The sequence below is a fragment of the Hemitrygon akajei genome, chromosome 14 (genome assembly GCF_048418815.1).
Source record: "Hemitrygon akajei chromosome 14, sHemAka1.3, whole genome shotgun sequence".
Lineage (NCBI taxonomy): Eukaryota > Metazoa > Chordata > Chondrichthyes > Myliobatiformes > Dasyatidae > Hemitrygon > Hemitrygon akajei.
Genome location: NC_133137.1, coordinates 58308986 through 58330453, shown reverse-complemented (window position 1 = coordinate 58330453; position 21468 = coordinate 58308986). Strand labels below are relative to the sequence as shown.

At 38.3% G+C, this 21468-nt stretch overlaps 1 protein-coding gene across 12 annotated transcripts in view; it reads left to right on the top strand.

Annotated features, from left to right (window-relative positions):
* Positions 1–21468, top strand: part of plekha5 (pleckstrin homology domain containing, family A member 5) — a 294707-nt gene that overhangs the window by 249064 nt on the left and 24175 nt on the right. For 8 of the 12 annotated variants that reach the window (XM_073066148.1, XM_073066145.1, XM_073066144.1 and 5 more), the window contains 8 exons: positions 2822–2887; positions 4508–4588; positions 4695–4844; positions 5183–5284; positions 6503–6605; positions 9969–10021; positions 10570–10758; positions 15881–16001. In XM_073066148.1, coding sequence (XP_072922249.1) covers positions 2822–2887; positions 4508–4588; positions 4695–4844; positions 5183–5284; positions 6503–6605; positions 9969–10021; positions 10570–10758; positions 15881–16001 — 865 coding nt within the window. The remainder of the gene's footprint in view (positions 1–2821; positions 2888–4507; positions 4589–4694; positions 4845–5182; positions 5285–6502; positions 6606–9968; positions 10022–10569; positions 10759–15880; positions 16002–21468) is intronic. The other 4 variants (XM_073066153.1, XM_073066154.1, XM_073066152.1 and 1 more) reach the window with 1 other exon arrangement.

The following is a 21468-nucleotide window of genomic DNA, read 5'->3' as shown; positions in this document are numbered from 1 at the left end:
TCCCTTTGACCACCAAGGTTTGTCCAGCTATTCCCACTTCTTCCCACATCCCAAAACGTACAGGTTGGTAAGTTAACTTGTCACTATACTCGTAGATAAACCCGAATGGTAAAATATAGGGAAAATGATGGGAATGTGGGGGAGAATAGGTTGCAGGGGAAATGGAATTAATTTGTGAGGCGACATAAAATCAATATACCATAATGGTCATGTTCTATGTAATAAGGGGACAGTGAGGTCAGTTTCGGTTTTGTTTGGTGTAAAGGATTAGCCTGTAGCTCAGCAAATGCAGTTTACATTTGCTACTGTTGTAAATTAGCTAACTTTGAAACTTAATGCAATAAAATAGATAAAATGCAGCTGATGTATGATACATTATCCTCAATTTTATTTTATTACAATAGCTACAGTCATATGATAATAAACTTGATAAGTATATCAGGCACCACAGTAGCATAGCAGTTAGCATAATGCTATTACAGCCCCAGTGTTGCAAATTCAGTTCCACCATTGTCTGTAAGGAGTTTGTACGTACCTCTGTGACTGCATAGGCTTCTTCCAGATGCTTTTGGTTTTCTCCCACATACCAAAGATGGTACATATGGCTGTAATTGGGTGGCCTGGACTTGTTGGGCCAGTAGGACCTGTTGTGGTGTTGTCCCTCTAAATAAATAAGTATTGTTGAGTACCAAACTAAAACAACAGTGAATTAATACGTAGTCAAGTCATCTGTGCAAATTCATTGCATTCTGGTTAATTGGGCCATCAGTTAATCAGGGCAGCTGCATATTTGGGATAACTCTTAAAAGAACCAAAACTAATCCAGAAAATTGCCAGGATTCCCATCTTTTATTTGGGACATTATGCCACTTAATTGGGGAAAGACACTGTTCCTGAACAGGTTCTTAATAGTGTCAGTTAAACACACATGTGTGACTATTAGACATTACACTGTTTTTAGAGCAAACAGTTTTTAAATAGCATCAGTTGTGTGTGTTTGTGTTCAAAAAGCAGTGATTTTTGTCATTGATAGTTGGCAAGAAATAAACTCTTAAGACAAATTCAGGAAAGTTTTGCTCACTACAGTTTCAAGCATTCAGGCTTGGAGATGCCAGCAACAGCCGGGACTGAAAATGAAACGATTTCACTACTTCAGCAAGTTAGGAACTATGAAGAATTTGAAGGTATCAACAATCAGGGAATGTTACAATGAAAATGAAGATTCGGAGGATGCAATGGTTGAAAGCAGAAGATGTCTCTGCTGATTTTATTCATTGTGTACACTGGACAAATTCCTCCATTGTTAACTATTAGGAACTAACAAACAGTTTTATAGTATTGGTACTGTTCTAATTTGTTATATATTTCATTTAAATACATGATTTTTTACTCAGTTTGACTTTTTTATACTTTTTAACTATTTCCATGAAACTTTGGCTAATTGTGGTCACCGCTTAATTGGACCAAAATATACTGGTTCTGATGTGTCACAATTAACTGGAATCTATTGTATTTGGTACCACTTTGATAAATATTCAAATCTGTCATGCCTGTAGCACTGAATTTGCTCAAAGCGTTGGCTTATCTACTTCATACGATCCCCTGGTTCTTCCACACCCCTCATCACTATTAACCTTTCCTGTTCTATTTACAATGACAGAAAATAAAATGGGGCAGTTTAAAAAGCAAAGCAACAAGCACATTTTGTATTACAGCTGCAGGTCAATTTTATCCCAGTTTCTTCAGTCTGTTTTATTAACCTGTCTTAAATAGTACCAACGAATTTTAACACACCATATCAGGGCCGTATTTTCCTATCCTGCTGCCTCACAGAAAATATATTTATTAATACTAGTATCATAATGCTAATGACAAAACCTTGCCTTTTTCTCTTCTTTAAGATCACTAACCTAGACAAAATATATAACAATCAATTTTATCAAAATTAAAATTAACTGAATGTAATGTTGCTATTACTTAATAGCTCTGAAATTGATTGAAGTATGATTTTGGCCTTTATGATTTAGCCATTAGTAATGGCTGTGTTTGTTTCATTATGCAATTGGGACTTAAATGCACAGTCTGCTGTAGCCCTGAAGCAAGAAACAAGAATCATCAAGATTTGTACTTCCGTTATGTAGTAAATTTATGTCTGCAATTTGTTCATTCTTTATGGTTTGAGCAAGCTTTAAGTTTTAATTCATTACTTGGAAACTAATGGTAAAAAAAATTGTTTAACTGACAAACTGAGACTTTGTCATGTTTAAAACACTGCATTTCTGAAAATTGTTCACAATAATTTATTTCTTGTATGTTGTTTGACAATTCCTTGCAGGTTAGCAATTCAGATGTTAGGATAAAGAATATGCTGCAATTGTGGTCTACATCGATACAATATTTTTCTAAGAACCCAATTTCAACACGTGCTTTTTCTTTTTCTATGTTTAAATATTACAGTTTTCAAGGTGATACTTTGTCCAGCCTCTTGCTGTCTTTATCTGTGAAATGTATTCCTTAACATAAATTAAAATTGTTTATCTGTCTTATCAAAGGTAACTTGTGTTGTCATACTTCAAGGAAAAATAAATTAATATAATTCCCAGGATAAATTTTCTTGTTCCACATTCTAAGTGGAAATCTTCTCTGAACAAAGTACTGATTGAAATATTGGTTCTGTAGACAGTATTGTGGCTCTCTCTTTAGCTCACACTTGCTTCAAATTAGGCTTCCTGATGGGAGTACTACATCATTGAACCTGTTTCTCAAGTTAATCTGTTGACATTCTAACACTTGTTACTTTTTCTTAATCATTCTCTTGCAGCTGGCTCAGCATGATGAATACAGAGAAACCTTATATAGCCACAGAACTGAAGAACTAGATGTGGATGTATGTAAAATTTGTTAATTTTTTGTGTTAATTGTGCATTCTGTATTGATTCTGTGTGTGGTGGGAGACAATAGAGCAAGATTTTAGGCGTTTTAAGGCAAAATGGAGATGCTTTCTGCAATTTAAAGTGGTAAATGCAATTTTGTTTGAGCCATTTCCTATCCTCTCACGTACATCTTTAAAAAAAAAACTTGTTCTATGTTAAACATTACTATAGAAATCATACAATACAAAGTTCCCTATAGATGCTAAGCATATTTTTTCTCTGTTCCCATTCAATTAATTGACCAACAACAATTTCCCATGTGTGAAATTCACTTTGCTTCTTTTCTTATTATTTTGAACTAAACTGCTGAGATTTATCTTGTTTGATTTGGTTGTGGATGATATTCAATCAACCGGTATGGTTTCTAAGGACTAGAATCCACCATGATCTAAAGGTTATACAGAAGACAAATTGCATTTATTGCAAGGGGATTCAAGTTTAGAAATTAATTAGTTTTGTTACAATTGGGCATTCATTGGTGAGGCTACACCTAGAGTACTGCATACAGTTTTGGTCCCTTTATTTAAGAAAGTATTTATTAGAATTGACGATGGTCCAGAAAAGATTCATAAGGCTAATTCCTGAGTTGAGAAAGTTGTCTCTCATGACAGGCTAAAATAAAAATAGACCTGTATTTCTTGGAATAGGAGAATGAGTGATGTTCTTGAAACAGAATATTGTAAGGGGTCATGACTACGTAGATGTTGGGATGCATCCATGAGTGGGAGAATCTTGAATGAGGTGATGCTCTTACAAAACTAGAGGATGCTCATTTAAGGGTAAGATGCATAGGAAAATTTCTTGCAAATTGTGTTCAATCTCTAGAATTCTCTGCCTTGGAGGAAATTAAAGGGCAGATCACTGGAGAAGTACTTAAAGAGGAAGATGGTAAAAACTGAAGAGTACGTTCAGAGATAACAGTGTTTCTCCAATTCTGGGCTCTCAGGCACATTCAATCCATATGCTTTAGCTGTAAATGCTACGCATTCTCGAATTCCCTCCCTAACTTCACTCTCTCCTTCTGCTTCTAAAATGCTCCTTTAAACTTAAATTTAATCAAATTTTGAATCAGCTATCTGCATGTTCTATACATGGCATGCTGTTGAGCATTGTTGGCTAACATTGGAGTGTTTTCCAATGGTAAAGTTTCTAATAAATACAAATTGTTGTCACCTAATATTGAGCTCACAATTTTCTACTTTTATGCACTTTCCCACCATTTTACTAAACTTTAGGAAAAGTTTTCCTGCATGCATATTTTCAGTACCTGCCAATCCTGAGAATGTGTTTGAAGTTACTATAAGTAAATGCTGGAAACAAAAACAAAACTGCAAGAGGAGAAACAAAGTTAATGTTTCAGGTCAAAGAACCTTTGTCACAATGGAGGGTCTTTGACCTGATATGTTAACACTGTTTGTCTCCACAGATGCTGTTTGACCTGATGAGTTTTTCCAAAATTTTCAGATTTTATTTCAGATTTTTTAACATCTCAAAGTTTTTGATTTTGTTGAAGTTATAATACTGATTTGTGTGTTAACCCTTCACGTCTTCTATCTTTGTGATTGCCTTTTCAGGCGAAACTGAGCCAGTTGTGTGAACAGGATAAGGTGGTTCATGAGCAGGAGGAGAAACTGCAGCAGCTGCACAAGGAAAAAGTAAATAATTGAGATGAAGTTCCTGAGCTTGAACATAAAGAACACATCCTGTTAATTTAATCACTTTTGGTCTAAAAATACTAAATGTGCCTTCTCTCCACTGCAGCATACACTGGAACAGGCGCTATTAGCAGCCAGCCAAGAGATCGAAATGAATGCAGACAACCCCAGTGTGGTACAAAGTGTGGCCTTACAGAGAGACGTCTTGCAAAATGGATTACTCAGCACCTGTCGGGAGATATCAAGGGCCACTGCAGTAAGTTGTTACAGTCTCACTTATAATTGCTGCTGTTGTGGTCTGCAAGCAGGTCATATTGTGTAGAAGTATTAAGTAGGACAGTACACTATTCCGAAAGGAACCAGGGAGTGAGATGTGGAGGGAAGTGCAGGACAGTTGCTGTTAGTCAGCTCATGCACCCCACCTGGTGGTTGGTGCGTGCCAGAATGTCAAAGTACTAGGTACGGGTACTAACCCCACTCCCAGCAGTATATAGAATTATTTCCAATGCAGCTATTATATTTTATTTGCAAAGTTTTGCTTCTTTTTAATAGTAAACAGTTCTTCTTTATAAAGCTATGTATCTTGTGATTCAGGAGCTTGAAAGAATGTGGAGAGAATATGACAAGTTAGAATATGATGTAACTCTTGCAAGAAACCACCTACATGAGCAACTGGACAGATTTGAAGGAGTTCAGGTACTTTAATCAAATATACTTGGAGTTCAGGCACTTTTATACTTACAAAAAGGTAATATCTCTCTGTCAACCCCATGAGCCTCCACATCCTAACCTTATCACCCCATGAGCCTCCACATCCAACACATTATTTTCTGTAACTTCCGCCATCTCCATAGGGACCCTACCACCAAACACATCTTTACCTCCCAGCAAAACCCCCACCCCATTTTCCGTAGGGATCACTCCATGATTTCCTTATCAATTCCTCCCTCCACACTAATCTCCCTCCTGGCGCTTAAACCTGCAAGTGGCCAAAGTGCTATACTTGCACTTTCACCTCCTCCCTCAGCTCTATTCTGAGCCCAAACATTCCTTTCAGATGAAGCAACACCCCACCTGCAAATCTATTAGGGTCACCTAATGTACCCAGTGCTCCTGATGCAGTCTCCTCTACATTGGTGAGACCCGTCATAAATTGGGGGACCATTTTGTCAAGCACCTCCACTCCATATGCCAAAAGTGAAATTTCCCATTCCCGTTCTGACTTCTCGGTCCTTGGTCCTCTCTTTTTCCACAATGGGTGGAGGAGAAACACCTCGTATTCTGTCTGGATACCATCCAACCTGATGACATTAACATTGATTTCTCCTTATTGTAACTTTTTCACTTCCCTCTTCCCTCTTCTTCTATTCCCCACTATGACCTCCTACCTCTTTTCACTTACCTGTTACCTCCCTCTGGCATCCTTCCTACTTCCCTTTCTTACATGGTCCATTCTCCTTTCCTATCAGATTCCTTCCTCTCCAGCCCTTTATCTTTCCCACCCACCTGGCTTCACCTTTCACCTTCTAGCTGGTATCTTCCCCCTTCCTTTCTAGTCATAAAAAAGGGTCTCAGCTCACAAGGTCGACTGTCTATTCATTTCCAAAAATGCTGTCTGACCTGCTGATTTCCTCCAGCATTTTGTGCATTTTACTATCTTCTCTACCATCCATTTCTCGAGAATAGCAAAATGATAGGGCACATTATATGCATTATTTTCTTGCATCTTATCCTTTCTGTGGCAAGCATATTTTATTTACAATACTGTTGGTATACTGGGTACGCAAAACCATTTTTAAATCATTTGTAAGACTTTGGATAAAATAGTTTGGATTATCCTTGTAAATACTACATTTCATCACATCTTACACGAGTACTGTACTTGTAATTAGAGGAGTTTGTATTTCTCACAAGGCGGATTTAGCTGGCCACCAACGCTCTCAAATCCAGAAGGAACTCTGGAGAATTGAAGATGTTATGGAGGGACTTAGCAAGAACAAACAGCAAAGGAATATTGGTAAGAGAAGTTAAATATTCATATAGCATTTGTACTGTAGAATATATTGTGGTTTCTTGTTTATCTACTAATGTAGTTAATGTTTGAACTTACCTCTGAGAACTGCAATAAATATACTTAAACCAGTTCCCCCACCAGGCTTGCCTGGTGAGGAGGGTGGTTAGACACCCTGCAGGATGAAAAACAAGACCTGTTAAAGGGCAGACGAACCCTCTCGTAGGGTCAACGGCCATCTAGCAAACACGTGCCGTGAAGCATGGAAAGGGCATCCCTTGCATTGAAGATTGGTCTGGCTATTCACTGCAACAGAACTTCCCCCAGCCATCTTGGACCCCACCATGCCACTGGATCCGGGAGGTGGGTCTGGACCTGTGCAACCCCCTACTCACCTAAAATCCATTCACTCACACGCTGTTCTTTCTGAGGAGTGGGTATTCAAATCCCATTAACTGACTGAAAGGAACCATCATCATCCAATGGGATGGACAGCCAGAGAGTGAAATATACTTAAAGAATTCAGAAGTCTGAAATTGCAGCTTTTGACTTGGTTTTAAATTAGTGATCTGAAACTATGGACTTTCCCTTTTAAGATTATCTTTGTGCTGATGATATCATAGATTTAAATAAGATAGATATGATTGTTTCTTTTTATGACAAATGGAAAGTATTTTTAACAAATTATTTACTTTTCCCCTACATTAAGTAAAAAATGTACAGCAATATTGCAAAGTGTTTTGATGAGTTTGCAACTCAAAAATATGCCGTTAGTTCCATGTCTTTGTTTGTGCTCCACGTAAACTTACACTTTCCCCCATCTAATCACTATATTCTTCTATTTCTTTCTCCCTTGGACTTGCATAACATCCTCACTGTATTCATACTATTCATCTCAACTATGCCATGTGAAGAGAAGTTCACCATCATAAGCCACTCTGTGAGTGAGGAAGTGGAAAAATTGGGACAGATGGTTCTGCTTGTTAGCCAACTGTTCATGAGGGAATTACCAGCCAGCTGTAGTGTGCATGTTAGTGTGTTCCTTGTCATTAGTTGCTGCACACTGCAACCAGGGATGGTTCCCTATTCTACTGAGTTGAGAGTGTTAAATGCACTTCGTTACTAGCTCCTCAAATTTTAATTGATTTGCTCACCTTATTTAAGGGTGTTTTCCCCCTTTCAATTAATACTAATATGTTAATAAATTATGTGCATTATTTTAAATGCATTACTTTGATTTTTTAGATCAATTTTGATTTGAAATACTCAAGTATTTCAACTCTGTCTAAATTTCTCAAATCGTCAGAGGAGTTTAGAGACAACAAGAATGACCTTTGACAGTATAAGCTTTCAGAGAGTCATCAGTGGAGTGCTAGGGTAGAGCCTTGGATTACATTGCCTGAAGTCTAGTCATTCACATCATGCAACAACTGTAATGACAATGGTGGCAGTGCGGCTGCCAAAGATAAACGTGATTACAGGCATACTGTAGGAGGTGAACACAAAGGGAAAGCTTAGGTTAAGCACCAAATCAACCTTTTATTGACTGCCCTGTATGAATGAAGCCCAATCTGGCTTCACCCACAAGTGGAAATGACATTTATCCTATCTAACCCTTTCATCAATGTGAAAAACTTTTATCGGGTTTTTGATTAAGAAATAATTGCCACCTGTCTTATTCCTTCTCACTATATAACCTCTGGGTTCTAGTATCAATATGGTCAAACTTTTTTTTTGCCTTTTTTCCAGTAGCTCGATGTTTTGATGACCAGAAATGTTCACTGCACTATGAAGTGTGGTCATAAAACTAAAACAAGTGTTCTGTTTTTCAGTTCTGTCCTGTTTGAATAGGCATATTCATCTCTCCAACTCATTTTCAGAAATTTGTTCTATACATCTGTTCATCTGTTCTATACATCCCTCTATTCCTCTCACCTAATTAGATACTTACTTTTCAGGGAACGTGTGTTCTGATATATCTTACCGAAATATAAGATTTTGTACTTTTCCTTGTTAAAATGCATTTGGAAAATTGTATATGCATGTTGTAAAGTAAATTAGTTGCAGTACCTCTCTGTTTTATTACATCTATCATGAGTGGTAACAGACATTTAACAGAAGAAGGTGGCTCCATGGTAGAAGCAATACATAGATACCAAAGAGCAGGCTGAAGCTTTTGTGACCAGCTTCATATGGAAGTGTTAAGTGAATAATCCCTCGTGACAGCCTTTTGAGGAGTTTGAAATCATTAAAGCATTATAGCCAATTTGATTCACTCTATGATTTATCAAGAAATGGCTGAGCATACACTGCATAGTAAGTGTTAGGAAATTTCATGACACCTTAGTAATGGCATTAAGAATATATGCTACTAAACTCACTCCCCTTCTAGTCAAAGCTTGCCAGTAGAGCAATGTGGATGTTTCCACACTAAGTCCTGGCCATTTTTTAAAAAAGCAAGGAAAATCCAATCGAGCCTGTGACAGTTGCATGAATCTACACTCAATGTAAAAGTAATGTGATTTGTCATGGGCATTACAAATAACACTCTTTCCATGAGAGATTGTAAAACCCCTTGATTTGATACCATCCACAAGTTTTTAAATTGTCTTTCTGATTCCTTCTAAATTTAAATAGTGAACAGCAATATTCCCAGCATTAAATCTTGTGGATCAATTACTAACATTTTTCAATCCAAGTATTTTCATGTATCAAAGCCTATTTTGTTCCAATCTTCTGTTTATCCTTCCTTTAATCATAATCCACTACATTATATTTGGCAAATGCTTTTGAAAAATATTTTTTACTTCATTCATCCAAATTTTTACATTATCCTGGCGAGTGTATATGATTATATTATCCTCTGTATTTAATCTGTACCTTCTTTTTCCCTATTGTATGGCTGTTTTTGGTGGTAAACATGCAACTTTCTTACCTCCCTGATTTAAGAATTTCTTTCTTAATCATCTGAGGCCTGAGTTCAATTCTGTGAGCATAGGTTTTTGTTGAAATTGCAGTAGTGGATCAGCCCTCTGATTGACTTTGAGTGTATTTGTTTGGTCCTGTGGTGTTAGCCTTCATTGGAAACATTGCTCAGTATTTACAGAGATAAATAAGAAGTAAGTCCCATATTGGAAAGTTGCTCTGCTACATGTCTAAGTTGGGACTTGTGCCTAACATAATATTCAAGTTTATATGATGCCTACATTTTTTTAAAAATATATAGAAAATGAAGGGCAATTCTTTTTTCCAGAATAGCAATGCAATCACATGGAATCTGAACATTAAAAGGCTTCCTGCCAGCAGATTTAAAAAAGTTATTGCCCTTGAATCAAATATTCTAATTTGCACTTTTAATTCTGTTCAAAGCCATTGCTGTGTCACAGTCTGGACCTGCTTCAACCCTAAGGCACAGACAGGAGGTAAGGAGCTATTCTCAGTCACTGGTGTGTACCTGTTAGAATGAGGATATTACTGTAAAATAAATTTGAAAATGATCAGAAGATGAATACAAGTTTGTAGTCTCACATTAATAATCTCACATTTATAGGTGAAATGTTTGTGTTAATTTGATGCTGCTTTACTATAGGACATTTGCTTTTCACCAACATGTTTTGAAAGTGGAAAGAATAAACAGAAGATATGATCATTGTTCAGACCCATCTTTTCTTGCTAATACACTTTATTTCTGATTATTCAAAGTCATTTTGGTACAGATAGATTGAATCATTAAATAATGTTAATCAGCCAACACGATGTAAATGATAGTGTCAAAAAGTACAATAATTGGATTGTATTTAAATTAGCTGACTTTGAATTAAGGAATAGACTGTAGTACTATATTTGCTTTCATGTATCTATATGCAGAACATGATCATGAGTTAATTTGCACACATAAAGTAAGCAACATCTGGCATATCTCAAATTGTGTTGTGCACTTATTATATGGTGGCCATCTTACACTCTTTAGGAAGATGAAACAGCCCCTCCTCGTCCTCCTCTCCCCCAATTATTTGACTTGACAGAGAAGGGTCCCTCAATTCCTCCTCTTCCCAGTGAGAGAAATCTTTACCCTTGTTCTACCAGAAACCTGGTGCATCATCTAGACAAAGCGAAGATCCACCCTGAACTGGAAGATCCGAGGAATGGTGCAGATTCAGTAAGTGGCTGACTACTGCCACTGTTTATCTTTTTTAAACCTGCTCCATCTGTATTTCCCTCTTCATTGTTTTTTGCCATAAAATTATTTTGCTTCCTCACATTTTTGTGGTGATTTTACTTATACTTTTACCATTGGTGCTTTTTGGTCTTTCATATACATGAATGAGCTGTCTTGCATAATTATAACTTATGTAAACAGATGAAAAAAAATCCTGAAATGGAATTACACATCATGAATAATATTCTCACCTTTAAATATTTACATCATTCTTTGGACAGGTTGTCCTAAATGTTCTGCCCAGTACCAAAATCTGGCATCTTACTTCATGTTTTTACACTAGTTACACAGGTGTGTTAAAACATTGATGTCTGTTCAGTTGCTTTATGACAAGACAATTCATTCAGTAAATTTGACTTTAATGTTACTTTTAAAGTGATTACCATTAATAGGTTGTCTATTGACATATTCTACTTAACAATGTAAAACTATCTTGGATTACCAGTATCTTTGGAATGTATTGTTAAATTGAAATCTATACCACTTTGTTTTCAGTGATAAATAAATTATGCAAAGTTCTGGTTAGGCATTTAGAATTCTGCCTCGCGCTTGCTCTACACATTGTTATTGGAAGCAAAGACAAGAAGTACCTTATTGAGCATTGAAGTTTTAAAGTCTCAATGTCCCATTGATTAACATATATAGATTTAACATGTGTAGATTTCAGTATGGTGAGATTGAAGGTAAAGCCAGTAAGTACTGGAAACACTTAACAGGTTAGGCGGAAAGAGAAACAAAGATTAACATTTCAGTTAAGTACCTTTCATCAGAATGCACGTCTGGTGTGAGGCCATCTGCTTTAAAAAGAGTTTATTCAGTTCAGGATTTTACTGCTCTTGAAAGTCAATATAAAACTCAATTCCAGAGATTAAGACTCAGCCACTAGGCTAGAATGTTATTCCTAAAACATATTTATGTTGACAGTAAAATAGATAAAGTGGATTCTGGTTAATTGGGACATATCGGGAGTCCCTTTTAGGCCAATTAAATAGCTGCCCCAATTAGAATCAGAATCAGGTTTATTATCACCGGCATGTGATGTGAAATTTGTTAACTTAGCAACAGCAGTTCAATGCAATACATAATCTAGCAGAGAGAGAAAAAAAATAAAACATAATAATAAGTTACGTTTATTGAATCAATATAAATCAATTGTGTTTATTGAATAGATTAAAAAACATGCAAAAACAGATATACTGTATATTTTTTTAAATAGTGAGGTACTGTCCAAAGCTTCAATGTCCATTTAGGAATCGGATGGCAGAGGGGAAGAAGCCGTTCCTGAATTGCTGAGTGTGTGCCTTCAGGCTTCTGTACCTCCTACCTGATGGTAAAAGTGAAACAAGAGCAGGCCCTGGGTGCTGGAGGTCCTTAATAGTGGACAGTGCCTTTCTGAGACACCACTCCCTAAGGATGTCCTTGGTATTTTGTAGCCTAAGATGGAGCTGCCTAGATTTACAACCTTCTGTAGCTTCTTTCGGTCCTGTGCAGTAGCCCCTCCATACCAGACAGTGATGCATCCTGTCACAATGCTCTCCATGCTCCATGCTCTCACAACTATAGAAGTTTTTGAGTATATTTGTTGACATACAAATCTGTCTTGCCTCCTTTATAACTACATCAATATGTTGGGACCAGGTTAGATCCTCAGAGATCTTGACACCCAAGAATTTGAAGCTGCTTACTGTCTCCACTTCTGATCCCTCTATGAGGATTGGTATGTGTTCCTTTGTCTTACCCTTCCTGAAGTCCACAATCAGCTCTTTAGTCTTACTGACGTTGAATGCCAGGTTGTTACTGCGGCACCACTCTACTAGTTGGCTTATCTCACTCCTGTACACCCTCTCGTCACCACCTAACATTCCATCAACAATGGTTGTATCATCAGCAAATTTATAGATGGTATTTGAGCTATGCCTAGCCATACAGTCATGTGTATATAGAGAGTAGAGCAGCGTGCTAAGCACACACCCCTGAGGTGCACCAGTGTTGATAGTCAGCGAGGAGGATACATTATCACCAATTCGCACAGACTGTGGTCCTTCGGTTAGGAGGTCAAGGATCCAATTGCAGAGGGAGGTACAGAGGCCCAGGTTCTGCAACTTCTCAATCAGGATTGTGGGAATGATGGTATTAAATGCTGATCTATAGTCAATGAACAGCATCCTGACGTAGGTGTTTGTGTTGTCTAGGTCAGTGGTCCCCAACCACTGGGCCGCGGGGAAACAATATGATTTGGCGATATAAAATGATATGAGTCAGCTGCACCTTTCCTCATTCCCTGTCACGCCCACTGTTGAACTTGAATGCACACGAGGTCATCAGTCTCCTAAATGCAGTGATACCCTCGCGCCAGGGATCACTGGTTGGCCTCGGGTAATCGGCCACCTTGCGTGGCTGGCGAGAAGTGCCGTTGATACTGGCTTGGAGCGTGGACAGATGGACGCTGCCTCTAAACCTGTTTAGCACACTGAATGTTCGTGGGGAATCCGGTGCTAAGATATTTGCAGACGACCTAATTCGGGCTCAGGGTTTCGTAAGCAGCAGAGCAGCTACCTCACTGCGATCTACTGAAAGTCATCCCTCGAGCCAAACTTTTGTCAGCCGCTCTCTCCAGACTACGATTGCTGTGGCCCCGGTACAGGGACCTCTGGCCCTTACCTTGTCCTCTCACTGGTGTGTTGCAGTGATTTTATATGTTCACACAAGGGAAATATGTGCTATGTGTTTAATGTCCAAACGTTACTTAAAAAGTTATGATGCTCTTGACTTATAAGTGAGTTATAATTGACATCACCATATTCATGCAAGGAAAATGTGCAGTGTGTGGTTAATATTAAATTCGTTAGATAAACCCTTTTAGAAACAAAATTAAGTGTATTAGCCACTTGTAAGTGACTTATAGTTGACTTATCACCTATATTCTTGTTGTGATTAACACCCCCAACACCCCCCCCCCCCATCGATCGGTCCGCAAGAATATTATCAATATTAAACCAGTCCATGGTGCAAAAAAGGTTGGTGGCCCCTAGTCTAGATGGTCTAAAGCCGTGTGGAGAGCCATTGAGATTGCAGCTGCCGTTGATCTATTGTGGCGATAGGCAAACTGCAATCGGTCCAAATCCTTGCTGTCTAGTCATAACCAACCTCTCAAAGCATTTCTTCTTTGGCACTGATATAATTGTTGCACTTTTGAAGCAAGTGGGAACTTCTGCCCATAGCAGTGAGAGGTTGAAAATGTCCTTGAATACTCCCGCTAATTGGTTGGCTCAGGTTTCCAGAGCCTTATCAGGTACTCCATCGGAACCTTCTGCCTTGCAAGGGTTCAGTCTCTTTAAAGACAGCCTAACATTGGCCTCTGAGACAGAGATCACAGGGTCATCAGATTCAGCAGGGATCTTCACAGCTGTAGTTGTGTGCTCCCTTTCAAAGTGTGCATAAAAGACATTAAGTTCATCTGGTAATGAAGTGTTGCTCCATTCATACTATTGGGTTTCACTTTGTAGGAAGTAATGTCTTGTAGACCCTGCCAGAGTTGCGGTGCATCTGATAGCGCCTCCAACCTGGTTCGAAATTGTCTCTTCGCCCTTGAAATAGCTCTCTGAAAATCATACCTGGGTTGCCAGACTTGAATGCCACAGATCTAGCCTTCAGCAAATGACGTACCTCCTGGTTCATCCACAGCTTTTGGTTTGGGAATGTACAGTAAGTCTTTGTAGACACACACTCATCCACACAGATTTTACTGAAGTTGGTAACAACTGCAGCATAATCATCCAGATTCAAAGATGAATCCCTGAATACAGTCCAGTCCACCAATTCAAAGCAGTCCTGTAGGCGCTCCTATGCTTCCCTTAGCCAAAGTTTCGCGGAAATAGTTAAAAAGGTATTTTTTTTAAAAGCCAAACTATCATTTAACTGAATAAAAAATTATGTATATGAGGTACAGAACAAATTAGAACACTACCAATATGACTACAGAAAGATAAAACCATGTATTAGTTCCTAATAGTTATCAATAGAGGAATTCATCCAGTTTTCGCTGCAGCGCACGGTTTGATTATAAATGAACAAAATTAGTGCAGATAATGGATCACCTTCATACAATGCTTTTGATGATTGCATGCTCCAAGTCCTCATTTTCATTATAACATTCAAGATAATTGTTAATGCCTTTAAAATCTTCGTAGTTCCTAACTTGTTAGTAGTGAAATAGCTTCATTGTCACTCCTGGCCATTTTTGGCAACTCCAAGCCTGAATACTTGAAACCACAGTGAGTAAAACAACCTAAGTTGTCTTTCTGCTTGTTTCGTGTCAAGTATCTGTGACAAAAATCATTGCTTTTTGAACATAAAATCACATAAGTGATGCTATTTAAAAATTATTCGCTCAAAGCACATGTAGTATTTAAAGCCATACAAGTGCACATGACTGACACTAGTTAGAAACTGTATGGCAACAGTCTCCTGTCCTGGTTAAGTGGCATAGTGTCCCAAATAAGCAAAGGAACTCCTGGCTATTTTCTTGATTTGATTTTTGTTCTGTAAGAGTTGTCCCAAACAAGCGGCTGCCCTGATTAACCCCAAGTAACTGGAATCCACTGTATATATCAAGTGTGCATGCTAAGAGCCACTGGCTAACAAAACCTCGATGATTGATTGTACTCGTAAAATCCGCCTTTGATAGTTCCTTCGAATTATTTTTTCCATAAAAATACACTGTAATTTTAAAAAATCTGCTGTTAGGGCCACTATAATAATAGCATGTCTCTAAGGTAAATTATCAGCTACTTGACATGAAATCAGAAAATGGTTTTTGAGAAGAAATTTTAGTTCTGTTTCTCTTTTGTGCATATGGTTTTTAATAGTATTTTTTCACATTTCAACAACGTTATTCAATCTTTTTTTATTCTTGTTTCAAGCTTAGTTAAAAAACAAAATTGAGCAATTCTCAGTATCTCTTTTTGTGGGCTATAACCTGTTCACCAAATAATTCTTCCAGATTAGAATTTAACTAATTTTAAGAATGATTGTAAAATGAATATCTTGTTTTGCATTACAGGGTCCTGATTACCGGCAATACAAAAGTGAGCCAGAACTGACGACCGTCACAGAGGTTGATGAATCAAATGTGGATGAGAAGTCAGAAGTGGTGCCTGACAAAGAAAGTGTAGTGTCTAAAGGTAGTTGTATTGCGTGCAGATTGAGTTTCATTTATCCAGATTCCACCTAAACTATTCTTCTGTTCATACATGGCCTAAACCAGGGGTGGCAGATGCATGCATAAAAAAAATTGCTGGCATGTGCCAACAAAATTGCAGTGTCATCCCTCAATTCTTTAATCCTCACCCACAATAAGAAGATACTTAATCATTATCTTTACTGCCACATGAAGCAACAAATGCAAGAGCTTGAGATGTCTTCACAGGAAGCGTCTCACACTGGTTTGGTGCCAGCTAGACAGTAGGATGATATGTTTTGAAATCTTCACAGACCTGATGTACACATAAGTATTTAGATAGCAAGTGGTTACAATAATACTAGTTATACTATTGTCTTTTTAAAAAATTAACATTTATAATTTTTGAACGGGTTTTCTAAAATACTTCATTCATTTCAATCTGTCTCTGTTTTACTTTTTTTAAATAGGAAAACAATGAATACACATAAATAAGCACCAGGAGTTATCCTTTTTCAATTAGAAAGTTCATACTTATTGTTACTACAGGTAGTCCCCAAGTTACGAACGTCCGACTTACGGACAACTTGTACTTATGAACCGAGGAAAGAGAATGCCATCTGCCATTTTAAGTCAGATCGCGATACCGTAAGCCATTTTAAGTTGGATCGCAACGCTGTACGCCACTTTAAATCGTTAGTGAGATCAGCACTGGGCTCGAGAACAGAGGTTCCGGAGTTTGATCCAGTGACAGACCACTCCCGAGCACGCTGGGTTGATTTCGAGCTTCCAACTCGACCTCGTAAAAAAAAAACACTGCCACCTCCAGTTTAAATTCCCACACGGAAAATTGTGGAGGATCAAATACCCAAACCCAGCACAGACCCCTCTTGTCCCATTTAACCTGTCTCAGTGTGGTGGTCTGTAGGACCTCGGGACCCGCCACCTGCAGTGTTTCTGTTCCGTTGATGGGATGCGGTGGTCCTTAGGACCCAGAGGACTTCAGAAGCCAGCACAGCTCGGGACCCACTGCCTGCAGTGTTTCTGTTCCATTGACGGGAAGCAATCGCGATTGAAAATAAAGTGGAAATAATAAAGCATTTGGAAAGAGGTGAAACGTCATCAGTCATTGGAAAAGCGTTAGCCTACAGTCGATCAACGATCAGAACAATTTTAAAGGATAAAGTGAGAATAATGGAGCATGTGAAAGGCCCTGCCTGGATGAAAGCTACAATTATTACAAAGCAACGCAGTGGTTTAATTATTGGAATACGTACATTTCTTAAGTGTTTTATATGCATAGAAAGGTAAAATATATACTATATACTAAGACAAATGTTTGACTAACTGACGCTAAATAATATCAGATGTACTTGTTCCGACTTGCATACAAATCCGACTTAAAGATGGACTCAGGAACGGAACTCATTGGTAACCCGGGGACTGCCTGTAATTCATTAATGAATAATAATCTCTGTTCAAAGTTACCATGGCATGCAGACAAATTTTTAAAAAGATTATTGCCCTTGGGCATACTCTCTCAAAAAGGTTTGCCACTCCTGGTATGTTCAGAATTTTATGAATAAGTAATCTTAAAGTGAAAATCATATAATTGCTGATGCTGGAAATCTAAAATAAAAGATTGCTGGAAAGACTTTGTATATCAGGCCACAACTATTGGAAAAGAAACAGTTAACATTTCAGGATGTAGAACCTTTGTCAGAGCTGGGAAGGAGACAAAAAAAGTTTAACTGCAGAGAGGATGGGGAAGGGGACTGTCTCTGATTAGGTAAAACTGGTGTGGCCATGGATTATCTGATCAATATGGATGAGGTTAGAGTCTGGGAACGTCAACTAAAGAACATCAGAGTTGCAAAATGCAGAACACGAAGAAATACCCAGCCTGATAGACCGAGTTTGTTCAATAGTCTCTCAAGGACAAGAATCATTAATATTTTAAATCTGATCTAATATTTTAAGACCTGATGCAGATTAAATTTAAAGCTGCCTTTTCACATTTTTAATTACATTTCCATATTTTATAATTACATTCAGAATGGCAGCTATTGGAGCTACTGGCAAGCTGTATGCTGTTAGGATATATGATGGAGCGACATTTGCAAGAAAAATGGTGTGAATCCTTTGCACTTACCTGGTTTTCTGCATTAATTACTCATAAAATGTGATCTTCACCTAAGTCACAATAATAGATAAACACAACTTGTCTAAACTAATAACACAAGCAATTGTAATTCTTGTCAATACTGAGTGCACCATTTAAACAATCACAGTCTAGGTGCAAAAAAGTATGTGAATCTCGGTGGTGTAATGCCTTCTTCAAAACTTATTTGGAGTTGGATGTTCCAATCAATGAGATGAGGTTGAAAGTGTGGATTGTAGAGGTGCCCTGCCCTATAAAAAAGACACTTGAAGTCAGGATACTGACAGAGCCTGCTCTTCTCAAGAAAGATCTGTTTACATGCACCATGCCTTGATCAAAACAACTTTCAAAGGACCTTAGTAGAATTGTAGTGATGCATGAAGTTGGAAAAGGCTACAAAAGCATTTCTAAAGACTTCAGTGTTCATCTGTCCACAATAAGAGAAATTGTCTATAAATGGAGGAAATTCAGTCCTGTTGCTACTTGTCCTAGGAATGGGCATCCTGCAAAGATTACACCAGGAGCAGAATGCTGAAGGAGGTAAAAAAAAACACCAAGATTTACAGCAAAGTCCCTGCAGAAATCTCTAGAACTTGCTGAAGTGTCTGTTCATGTGTCCACTATAAGAAAAACACTGAACAAGAATAGACACCACGGAGGAAATCACTGCTCTCAATAAAAACATGGCTGTTCATCTCAAATTTGCAAAAGACCACCTGAGTGGTCCACAATGCTTCTGGGACAATGTTCTGTGGACAGATGAGACAAAAGTTGAACTTTTTGGCAGAAATGCACACCTCTATGTTTGGAGGGAAAAGGGCACTGCAAAACTTCATCCCACTGTGAAGCATGGTGGAAGGAGCATCTTAGTTTGTGACTGCTTTGCTGCCTCAAGGCCTGGATAGCTTGGAATTGTTGAGGGAACAATGAACTTAAAATTGTTTCAAGTCATTTTATAGGAGTATATCAGGGTAGTGGTCCATCACTTGAAGCTTAATGCGAGTTGGGTAATGCAACAAGATAATGATTGAAACACAAGAGTAAGTCAACAACAGAATGGTTTAAAAAGAAGAAAGTTCGTGTTTGGAATGGCCAAGTCAGAGTCCAGGTCATAACCCAAATGAGATGCTGTGGCATGATCTGAAGAAGGCCATTCATGCAAGGTACCCCAGAAATACTGATGAACTGAAACAGTTTTGTATGGAGCAATGGTCTAAAATTCATCCTCACCGTTGTGCAAGTCTAATCAGGAGCGATAGAAAATGTTCGGTGGAAGTTATTGCTGCTAAAATAGGTTCTACCAGTTATTAAATACAAGGGTTCACATACTTTTTCCAACCTTGGCTGTGAATGATTAAACAATGTGTTCAATAAAGACATGAAAGGTACAATTGTTTGTGTGTTATTAGATTAGTCAGATTATGTATGCCTATTATTATAAATTAAATGAAGACCAGATCACATTTTATGAGTAATTATTGCAGAGAGCCAGGTTTATCACAAATGATTTACAATTTTTTTCTTGCAGCTGTATTTTTTAAATGGGCAGTACTGAAAGTGCATCTCAATAACTGCATCTTGATAGTCATTGAATTAGAAATTAGTTCATATCTTAATTTTGATTAATATTTGGACCATATGCTTCTGTAGTTTGATCAGGTCAGCTGTGGAAAGAAAGGGACACCTTCCTATGAAATTCCTTTCCAAACAACTTGGAATGGCCCCATACCTTGAAAAAAAATACACTATTGCCTCAATCCTTCCATGTTCTATACATAAAAGGGATTATATGTTATTAATGTAGGGGCATAGGAGAATTATGCAATTAAATGTGATGAAATAATCCAGTTTGTTCACAAAGGGATAATCATGAATGTAAAACTAATAAAGCATTTTCTATCTGGAAATCTCCACTTAAAGCAGCAATAGAACTGTGCTAATGAAAAGAGGGAAAATCTATTCCTGTAATTAGCCTTTGTCAGAAGCAAATTTACAGTTGATTTACTAGTTAACAGCCGAACAATTCAAAACACTGATGTTAACTGGTTGATATTCAAGCTGCAGTAGTCTCATCTGATTGTTAACTAAAGCAGATTAGATGACTAGTTAATTTTATCTGTTTCCCAGGATAATGCTTGACGCTGATTCAAATCAAAGATTTTCCTGTCCCTGAGACATAGCATTTTCCTCTGCACTACTGTGACCCTCAGGCTCAACTAGCACACGTTCATCTAGGGAAAGATAACTACTGGCCCCGCCAAATTGAGAAATCTCGTTTGTGTGAATGCTGCGTGAGGTGTTGCCCGGTTACAAATCCGCACCACAAAATAATCAGACAGTACACTGTATGCAATTAAATGATTGAACTTTATAAATCGTGATCTGAATATAGGGTTAGTAAAGAAAATAAAAAGAAAAAGGGCCTATTTTAAGGGAAAAAGTCAATAGTGCACGTTGGAGCTCACTGATATGGCCATTCATCAACCATCGACCTCTTCCAAGCGTCACTGACCTTCGGACCCTCGCTCCCAGTCCACTCTGTCTGGTCATCTCCCAGCTCCCTCCACACGCATCTTCCTCCTCTTCTCTCGCTGACCAAAAACCATGAAAATCTCTCTTCAGACTCACAAGAAAGAACAACATCCCCCTCATTGGATAATATACATTCCAAAGCCCCAGTCATCTCCAGTCATAACCCAAACATTGTTGCTACAAAGAAATCATTACATTAGCAGTGAAACATTACAGAGAGAACATTACACTAGCAGCGAAACCTTACAGCATGTTACACTCTCCCCCCACCAAATTTAGTTATGTCCTCATGACATTGAGATAATTCGCCAACCTTTCCTGCAAAACACAAAGCCCAATCCAGGTTTAAAAGGCAGTGACATAGCTCCCCAAATCAGTAGGGGGTCACACTCTGTTCCCCTGGTGCTACGTAGGCCAGCCTATCTGGTGGTCTCCTAATTCTCTGAGACCTCCGTACTCCCTCACCTAACTCTCCAGGTTCATACACTACTGTGGATACTTCCAGTCTACCAGGCAGGGCCTCCCCCGATCTATCACTCTTGCCCACCTGCAACTTGGAGCCCTCTGTCCTGCGACCAAACCCTGCTTCCTCTCCTGCAGAGTCCCGCTGTAACCCAGGCTGCCCACAGATAGCCCCCCCCCCCACTTCACCTGACTCAGTGAGAGAAGAGCTGGGAGTCTCTTCCTTAATCAGTGGGGAGTTAGCAAAAGGCAGCATATACCACACATCTTGTCCCAAATACTGATTCCCTCCATAGATACTGAGTTGTTCCACCGT